Raw genomic sequence first — 10000 nt, forward strand, 5'->3', positions numbered from 1 at the left:
TGTGTTTATATGTGTGTATTTACACGTGTATTTCTGTCCATCAGATCTACTCACAAGGCTTTGGTTGGTCTGTGGTCAAGAAGTTTGCTTCCCAACTATGTGGTGTCAGGTTCAGTCCTCCTACACAGCACTTTGGGCAAGTGTCTTCTTCTATAGCCTCAAGCTGACCAAAACCTGATGAATGGGTTTGGTAGATGGAAACTGAAGGGTGCTTGTTGTGTATGTGTGCATCCATGCATGCACCCATCTGTTTACTAACACTTGTGCTTCTCTGAAAATTGCTGAGTTAGAGATGGTGATGTTTTCATTTCTCCCATCAAAATATTGTCTCTGCTCTGTGCCTTCAATTTTGTATGAATTAGGAGTCCTGAATGACCATGGGAACTTAGAAAGTTCCCCTCTGAGTCACAAGTCTGGGCAAGGTTGTTTTATGAAAGACCAGCAGTTGCCCATTCATACCAGCCTCTCCACTTCATGTCACTGATGTTATCCAAGGGAAAGGCAAAGGCCAGTACAGCTTGGCATTTCTATAGCTGAGTGAACTGAAGCAACGTGAAATAAAATATCTTGCTCAAGAACACAACACACAGCCTCATGACTGTGAGCCTGATGCTCTAACCACTGAACCATGCAGCAGTAGAGTCCTTATTTAAAAATCCAGCAAAGATTAGTGACAGGAAGGACAGACAGCTGTAAAATAATACCTTAGTAATATATTCATCGAACCAATACTAACATCCTCCACCAAAAAAGCCCCCCCCCCACATAAAATGAACAAACGAACACTGAATATTATTTATTCTATTTGTTAAAAAATGAGGCCATGTGCCAGTAATAATGATTGATTTATATTTAAACTGTATTCTTTTCTCTGTTTATTGAACAGGTGAAGCCAAAAATCTGCCGACCTATGTATATTCTTCAGGTGGAGGACGGAATACGTTATGCATTGTGAAATTAGATAATGAAGAAATTTTCAGAACACAAATTGTAGATAAATCTTTAAAGTAAGTACCAAATTAGATTTATGTAAATTATTGTGTGTGTGTGTGTTTGTTTGTGAGAGAGAGAGAGAGAGACAAGGAGAGAGTGAGTGAGTGAGAGAGAGAAAAAGAGAGAGAGATTTGAGATTTGGTTGCTGTTTCTAGCAGGGTCAGTGAATAAGTAAAACCTGCCTCATTGGTTTGAATTTTACTGTTTACTCGGGTATGGCTAGGTACAGGTGTGTCTGTGTGGTTAAGAAGTTTGCTTTCCAATCACATGGTTTTGGGTTCAGTCCCACTGTGTTAACCTTGGACAAGTGTCTTCTGCTAAAGCCCCAAGCCTTGTGAGTGGATTTGGTAGATGGAAGCTGAAAGAAGCCCATTGTTTATATATATATATATATATATATATATATATATATATATATATATATATATATATATATATATATATATATATATTCTTTTACTCTTTTATTGTTTTACTTGTTTCAATCATTTGACTTCGGCCATGCTGAAGCACCGCCTTTAGTCGAGCAAACTGACCCCAGGACTTATTCTTTGTAAGCCTAGTACTTATTCTATTGGTATCTTTTGCCAAACTGCTAAGTTACGGGGATGTAAACACAGCAACTTCGGTTGTCAAGCGATGGTAGTGGTGGTGGACACTTTCTCTCTCACACACACACACACACACACACACACACACACACACACACACACACACACACACACTATGGGTTTCTTTCAGTTTCCGTCTACCAAATCCACTCACAAGGCTTTGGTTGGCCCGAGGCTGTAGTAGAAGACACTTGCCCAAGGTGCCACGCAGTGGGACTGAACCTGGAACCATGTGGTTGGGAAGCAAGCTTCTTACCACATAGCCACTCCTGCACCTATAAATCATCATCATCATCATCATCATCATCATCATCATTTAACGTCCGCTTTCCATGCTAGCATGGGTTGGACGATTTGACTGAGGACTGGTGAACCAGATGGCTACACCAGACTCCAATCTGATCTGGCAGAGTTTCTACAGCTGGATGCCCTTCCTAACACCAACCACTCACAAGTTAAAAACATAATAAATGCACAAACAAATCGGAAACAGACACAAAAGGTCACCAACTCTCCATCATTTATTGGCTGAAGGGTCAAATACAATTTCATTTCTTAATGACAATAGTGTATCTCTGTCTGGTGGCGCCGATAGCAAAAGTGCTGCCGGGAATTGGTGAGCCAAAAAACAAGACAGAAAATGAACTAAACAACTATGCGATGTAGAAAGTTAATATACAAATGTGGAATAAATATAATTTAAGACAAGACAATTAGTGGATGGACGAGGGACAGATATGAAAACAAACAGGACGACTGTGGGTTACAAAAAGTGGAGACACACACACACACACATGTGTGTGTGTGTTTATCTGTCCTTGTCTTGACGTACCATGATAATAGTGTCACTGTCATACAAGCAGTCTCATTCATTGATATATAATTTTTGTGTGCACTGAATCATTTCATTTGACATCACTGGTGCCAGATGTTCACATCAGAATTCTCCAGATGTTTCTATTATTAATTTTTTTTTTTTATAGCTTAGTCAGAGGAGGAAAGGCAATGTCCACGATCCTTTTTTATGGTTTCTGTGATTGGTAGGAGTAAAAAAAAGAGGAAGAAGCATTAAAACAAGGGCAAGCTGAAAACATCTGATGCCAAATAAATAAGCAATGAGTCAGCAACACCAAATAAATGGCACCAAAATGGCTGTGTCACAAAGTCTTGTGTTCCCATTTATCAGCTCCACAAATTTTCCTGTTTGAATATTTGTGTATCCTTGTTTGAAAATTAAAATATTTGATGTACCTTAACCCTTTTAGCATTCAGATTACTCTGTTAAATGTAATGCTTATTTATTCACAGTGTTTTGAATCAATCATGCATTATCTCATAGCTTTGATATTTTGATGGTGTGATTGTTTATTTTTTAGAATGGCATTGTAGGATAAGTGAGAGAGATCAGATCTGGTCAGTTTGAGTGTAAAGCAGGTAGAATATTTGGATTGAGTAGGGTTGGTTTAAATGAGTTCAATGTGAAGGTGCATGGCTCAGTGGCTAGGGCGTTGGGCTCACAATCATGAAGTAGTGAGTTCAGTTCCTGGAGCAGGTTGTGTTGTGTCCTTGAGCAAGACACTTTATTTCACATTGCTCTAGTTCACTCAGCTGTAAAAACGAGTTGCGACATCACTGGTGCCAAGCCTTTGCCTTTCCCTTGGATAACGTCGGTGGCATGGAGACTGGAGGATGATATGCATGGGCGACTGCTGGTCTTCCATAAACAACCTTGCCTGGTACTTGTGCCTCGGAGGGGAACTTTCTAAATGCAATCCCATGGTCATTCATGATTGAAGGGGTTTTTTACACTTTAAATGAGTTCGAGAGGTTAAACACCACAGTCTGTTACTGGAACAAATGATGATGCCACGTATTTTGTGCAGTCACACTGCTTACTGTTTAATTACAAGTAAATGTAATTTATTTTTTGCATTTTTACAATATTTCATAATCAAACTTTAATATTAAGCACTCGGTGTTACTTAAATATCCTCAAAGATACAGGATAAAATATTTTCTCAAATTATGAAAATGCACCACTGGTGGTGCATATGGCAGTTGTGTAAAGTTTGCAATGAATCACTGATGGTATGGGTGGTGGTTGACGTGGCAAAGTGATTACTGTTGTAGTTGTGTCTTAGTTGCAGGTCAGTCCTTATCAAGTAGTCCTCTGCTCAAAACTATTCCAGCTTTGATGATCATCCTGTCTTATTTTTAGATATAGTATATCTATGACTACATTGTCAAGTCACACTAAAAAATGATCAGCTACTGTTAATCATATAAACTGGTAGTACTACCTGTGTCATTGTTTGGTCCTTGGTGAATAAACTGGCAATACCACTCTAGGAGTGTCACCTCGGTGTGTGTAAGGTAGATGGACACCTTGACAGGATATACTCTTTTACTTGTTTCAGTCGTTTGACTGGCCATGCTGGAGCACCGCCTTTAGTAGAGCAAATTGACCCCACAACTTATTCTTTGTAAGCCTAGTACTTATTCTATAGGTCTCTTTTGCCGAACCGGTAAGTTACGGGGACGTAAACACACACCAGCGTCAGTTGTCAAGCGATGTTTGGGGAGGGAGGCAAACACAGACTCACAAACACACACACACATACATATGACGGGCTTCTTTCAGTTTCCGTCTACCAAATCCACTCACAAGGCTTTGGTCGGCCCGAAGCTATAGTAGAAGACACTTGCCCAAGATACCACACAGTGGGACTGAACCCGGAACCATGCAGTTCGTAAGCAAGCTACTTACCACACAGCGACTTCTATGCCTATATAGAAAAGAAAAAAAAAAACGATACCTGTGTAGATAAGTGACTGAATTCAACAAGGAGCCAATACCTTTCTGCAACTAGAGTTGGCCTCTATTAAGGTTTTTGAGTTGATCATTACCAATGCTTTTGGGTCCCCACCCACCACAAACTCTGTTGTCTTTCTCAGACATTCTGGTTTTGCCTTTCCTTTGACCCAGAAAGACCCACGTAAGTGAAATCCCTTGATTAGTACAAGGACCACCCAAAGTAGCTTTAAGTCTGCACTGGCTAGGATTAGCATTATCTCATCTTGCACATTGCCAGAAAACCACAGATACATACCATTATTTATTGGGTTGGCAAGAAAGTAATTTCGTTACTTTTAGCTTACCTCAGAAGCAAATTGCACGTAATTCTGTTTACAACTAGTGTCAATTTTAACGTGGAATGCAAAAAACGAACATTTTCGCCATATTTTGCTTTTTTATTTCCGTAAAGGCAAGAAAACTGTTGAGGCTCACAAAGAGATATGGGAAGTTTATGGCGTTGGTTGCTTAACAGAATGCACGTGTCAGAAATGGTTTTAAAAGTTCTGTTCTGGAGACTTTCTATTCAAAGATGACCAACATTCTGGTCAACCTACTGAAGTTGATGATGATTAAATCAAAGTCGTAATTGAATCTGATTGTCATATAACTGTGTGAGAGATTGCAGAGAGGTTAAATGTATCACACACAACAATTGAAAATCACTTAAAATGTCTTGGATTCATTAAGAAGCTCAATATTTGGGTTCCACATAAAATGAAAGAGATTCACTTAACACAACGAATCAATATTTGCAATATGCATCTCAAACGCAATGAAATCGACCTTGTTGCTCTAATTCTTTGCTGTATTCATAGTTAACTCTCACCTTACTGACAGCACCTTTGTATATTGCCTGTACAGCTTTCACCAGCCACTCATCTATCCCTAGCCTCCTCAGAACCCACCATATCACACAACAGGGCACTCTTCAGTTGGCTTCAACACAGTTTCTTATTTCTTTATTGCCCACAAGGGGCTAAACATAGAGGGGACAAACAAGAACAGACAAAGGGATTAAGTCGATTAGATCGACTCCAGTGCGTAACTGGTACTTAATTTATCGACCCTGAAAGGATGAAAGGCAAAGTCGACCTCGGCGGAATTTGAACTCAGAACGTAATACTGCTAAGCATTTCGCCCGGCGTGCTAACGTTTCTGCCAGCTTACTGCCTTCCACACAGTTTCTGTCCACCAAATTCACTCACAAGGCACTGGTTGGCTATATAATAATAAAGGCTACAGCAGAAGATACTCACCCAAGATACATGAGGCTACAGCAGAAGATACTCACCCAAGGTACCATACAGTGGGACTGAATCTGTAACCAAATGATTGCAAAGTGAGTTTCTTAACTACACGGCCATGTTGGGACAAATTTGTTTCCAACACAGTATTTATCAAGTTATAACGAGCAGAGAAAACTCTTTTAGGAGAATGAAAAATCTCTGGTGCCTAATTTTTGTTTTCCCAGACCTCACCTTCTTCCATGATAAGGAATTTGTGCCACGACAACAGACAACATCATTGGACCGTTAGCAGCTGGTCTCTGAAGGGTAACTGATTCAACTAATTTCTCCTTAAATGTTTGTGCGTAGGTGCATGCATGCTTGCGTGTGTGCGTGCATATATGTGTATGTTTGTGTGTGTGTGTGTGTGTATACATGAGACCTTACATATGTAATTATTTAAGTGGTGTAGGAAACAAAAACATGGTACTTTAATTCTGATACATATATAATGGGGTGGGGTGGGGTGGGGGACCCCACAGAAGCAACAAGAACCCCACCCCCTCCCCAAATTGGCTGCCAAGTTTTCGGGGTAATAGCTCATAGATGTAACAGAGACACACACCCACCTATACTGAGAGTATGAGAGAAGGAGGGAGGAAGGGTAAGAGGAGAGGAAAGGAGGAGAAGAAGGAGAAGGAGAAGAACGTGAAAGAGTATTTAGGAATTAATCTTCTGGTCCAATCTGTGGTTATTGTTCCTGCTCTTTAACTGAAACCATTTGGCGGGGGGGGGGGGGGATGTAAATCTGGCATTGACTTGTTGGGCTGAGAAAGAGAGAGAGAGAGAAGGAAAATGAGAGAGGGCGATAGAGAGAGATAAGGAAAGTGAGAGGGATGTTGCTATAATGAGCAGTTGAAGTCAGAACAGGCCTGAAGTAATTAAGCTCCTCTGATCTAGTTTTTGCCGCCAGCCAAACGACACAAGACACGACCTCATTCTCTATGTCAAAGAGTCCTCACCTCACCCCTTCCCATATACTCCCTCCTCCTCCTCCTCCTCCTCGTGGGAGCTAGTTGCCTCTTGGTTTTTGGTGCTCCCTTTTTTATTTCATGTTCCTTAGTTTTGTCTTTTTATTTTATTATTATTATATATTTTTATTCTTAATGTTTGTTTCCACTGATTGTTCACATTCCATTCAGATAATACTAAGATATTAACAAGTAAGTTGATCAGGGTTGCTGTGGTAGTAATAGTAGTAGTAGTAGTAGTAGTAGTTGCTCTTACTTAGTCCCCCCCCCCCTTAACCTCACCCCGATCAAACAGCCCCACCCACAATTGAAAGTAACCATGAACACCTCAGAAGTATGTCAAATTATAATATCCAGTGCACCTTTTTTCTCCTTATTTATTTAAGACAGTAGGGTTTAAATTTGAGGAAGATTTGGCTACTATTTCTAGCACATCAAAACACTCCTGTAGAGGCTCTCTTAGGTTACTTTTATATTTCAGCACCAGGTCAGCTTTTTGATCAAAGACATTGCAACTGTAATAAATTCTGTCTACCCTTATATTATTATTATTATTATTATTATTATTATTCAGTAGTTTTATTTTTATAACGTGCTTTCACTTCACTACCGAGCGCAGCTCTGTGCGCCTTGGGTATGTGCTGTGGTTTGCTGTGGTGCTCTTATGTTTACTGTATTGAAAGTGTTTTGCGTAGAATGTGTGCAGTACCCAGTAGTGCAATTTTCTGTATGTTATATATATTTGTAAGTCCTGGTGTTTTTGTTATGTATTTGTCTGAATATTTTTTTATTATACCTAAGGCACCTACTATGATAGGAATTGTTTCTGTTTTTAGATTCCACATTCGAGTTATCTCTATTTCCAGGTCTTTGTATTTTGAAAGTTTTTCCATTTCTTTTAGAGAAACGTTGTCATCTGCTGGTATTGAAACATCAATTAGAAGGCATTTTTTTCCTTCATGATCTTTGACAACTATATCTGGTCTATTCGCCTTAATTTCTCTATCTGTGTGTATTGGCATATCCCAGAGTATGGTTGCTTTCTCGTTTTCTGTGACCTTTTCTGGCGTGTGTTTATACCATCTTTTTTCTGTTGCTATTCCATAATGTTGGCATAGCTTCCAGTGTATATAGGTCCCCGCTCTGTCGTGTCTGTGAATATATTCCTTCTTAGCCAGGACTGGGCAGCCAGAGATAATATGATTTATTGTTTCTTGTCGATCTCCACATATTCTACAGTTACTTGTTATATTTCTTTTCATTATGTGTTTTTGGTAATTTCTGGTGGGGAGGCTTTGGTCTTGTGCAGCAATTAAAAATCCTTCAGTCTCTGCTTTGAGTCCTGAGCTTCTCAGCCATTGCTGGGATTTTTCTCTGTCTATTTCTTTCGCATTTAGTTTAGCCCAGTATTTACCATGTAGGGGCTTTTCTTGCCATCGTTTTATCATGGTCCGTTGCTGTTCTAGTTTTAGTTTGGATTTCATTTGTTTTATAGCTTTTGTTGTTTCTTCTTCTTCTTCTTCGTATTTGTTAGGTAGATTGATTTCTTGTTTGTATTTGTCAGCTTCCTTAAATACTGAAAACAGTTTTTTGTTTTGCTCGTGTTTTGTGGCTATTTGTATTAGTTTCCCTTGCTTCTGGAGTAGGTATTTTTGCAGTCCTATGGTGGTTATTTTATAATAGTTTTCTAGCTGTATAAGACCCCTGCCACCTTCTGTGCGTTGTATATATAGCCTTTCTATGTCAGATTTTGGGTGGTGCATCCTATATCCTGTCATTATTTTTCTTGTTTTCCTGTCTATTTTACATAGTTCGTTTAGTGTCCAGTTAAGGATGTTGTAGCTGTAGCTTATAACTGGGACAGCTAAAGTGTTGATACCCATTATCTTGTTTTTAGCATTGAGCTCTGTTTTTAGTATTGATCTAACTCGTCTATAGTACTCTTTCTTTATTTTTTCTTTCATTTGTGTATGTTGTATCCTATCTAGTTCATTGACTCCTAAATACTTATATGGTTGGCTTTTGTCTAGTTCTCTTATTTCATTGGCTTTATCTAGTGTTATATTGCTACTTTTAACTAATTTTCCTCTTTTCAGGGTTGCTTTGGCACATTTTTCTAATCCGAATTTCATTTCTATTTCCTTGGTAAAGCCGTGTACTGTCTGTAGTAGTGTTTCTAGCTCTTTGTCGTTTTTTGCATATAATTTTAGGTCATCCATATATAGAAGGTGGCTGACTGTTTTTCCATAGCATTTGTAACCGCATCCAGTTCTATTTAGCAATTCTGTTAGAGGTGTGAGTGCCAGGCAGAACAGGAGTGGAGAGAACGTGTCTCCCTGGAATATTCCTCTTCTAATGGGGATGGCTTTCGTTTTCACAAGTCCCTCTTTTGTTTGGAGCTGTAGCACTGTCTGCCATTTGTTCATTGAGTGCTCTATGTATTTTATGATAATTGGTGCCACCTTGTTTATGGCTAGTGTTTCCAGAATCCACGTGTGGGGAACACTGTCGAAAGCCTTTTGGTAGTCCACCCAGGCCATACTGAGGCCTTTCTTCTTTCTGCGGCTGTCTTCAGTTATGGCTTTATTGATCAATAATTGATCTTTACAGCCGTATGAGCCCTTGCAGCATCCCTTCTGCTCTTCTGGTAACAGGTTGTTATTTTCCAGGTGTTTACTCACTCTCTGCAATATTATTGCAGTAAAGGCTTTGTAGATCGTAGGGAGACAGGTTATAGGTCTATAGTTTTGTGGTTTCTCCGTTTCCGTGGATTTGGGGATTAAGATGGTTTTCCGACTTTTGCTTTACATTTGTACAAGTTGGCTCTGAGTCTCACCCAGAGACCTCAAGAGACTACAAGTTAGAAGTTCTATTATTATTATTATTATTATTATTATTATTATTATTATTGAGTGAGAGAGCAGTATATGCCATCAAAGTGACACTGGGGCAAAATATAAGAAGCCCAGTATACCCATCATGACTACCCGTCTGAGAAGAGTACACTAGGCACATGCATCACAACCATATGTGCACGACATGGTGATCTCGTATCAAGATAAACAGTGCATGACCTTGCAGGCAAGACCCACATTATTATTATTATTATTATTATTATTATTCAGTAGTTTTATTTTTATAACGTGCTTTCACTTCACTACCGAGCGCAGCTCTGTGCGCCTTGGGTATGTGCTGTGGTTTGCTGTGGTGCTCTTATGTTTACTGTATTGAAAGTGTTTTGCGTAGAATGTGTGCAGTACCCAGTAGTGCAATTTTCTGTAT

General features: G+C 39.3%; 1 protein-coding gene across 7 annotated transcripts in view; it reads left to right on the forward strand.

Annotated features, from left to right (window-relative positions):
• Positions 1-10000, forward strand: part of LOC106869760 (ras GTPase-activating protein 3) — a 198918-nt gene that overhangs the window by 113087 nt on the left and 75831 nt on the right. For all 7 annotated transcript variants that reach the window (XM_089357838.1, XM_052970794.2, XM_089357840.1 and 4 more), the window contains one exon: positions 887-1007. In XM_089357838.1, the coding sequence (XP_089213964.1) occupies positions 887-1007 (121 nt within the window). The remainder of the gene's footprint in view (positions 1-886; positions 1008-10000) is intronic.

The sequence above is a fragment of the Octopus bimaculoides genome, chromosome 9, assembly GCF_046866305.1.
Source record: "Octopus bimaculoides isolate indiv1 chromosome 9, ASM4686630v1, whole genome shotgun sequence".
Taxonomy (NCBI): Eukaryota; Metazoa; Mollusca; class Cephalopoda; order Octopoda; family Octopodidae; genus Octopus; species Octopus bimaculoides.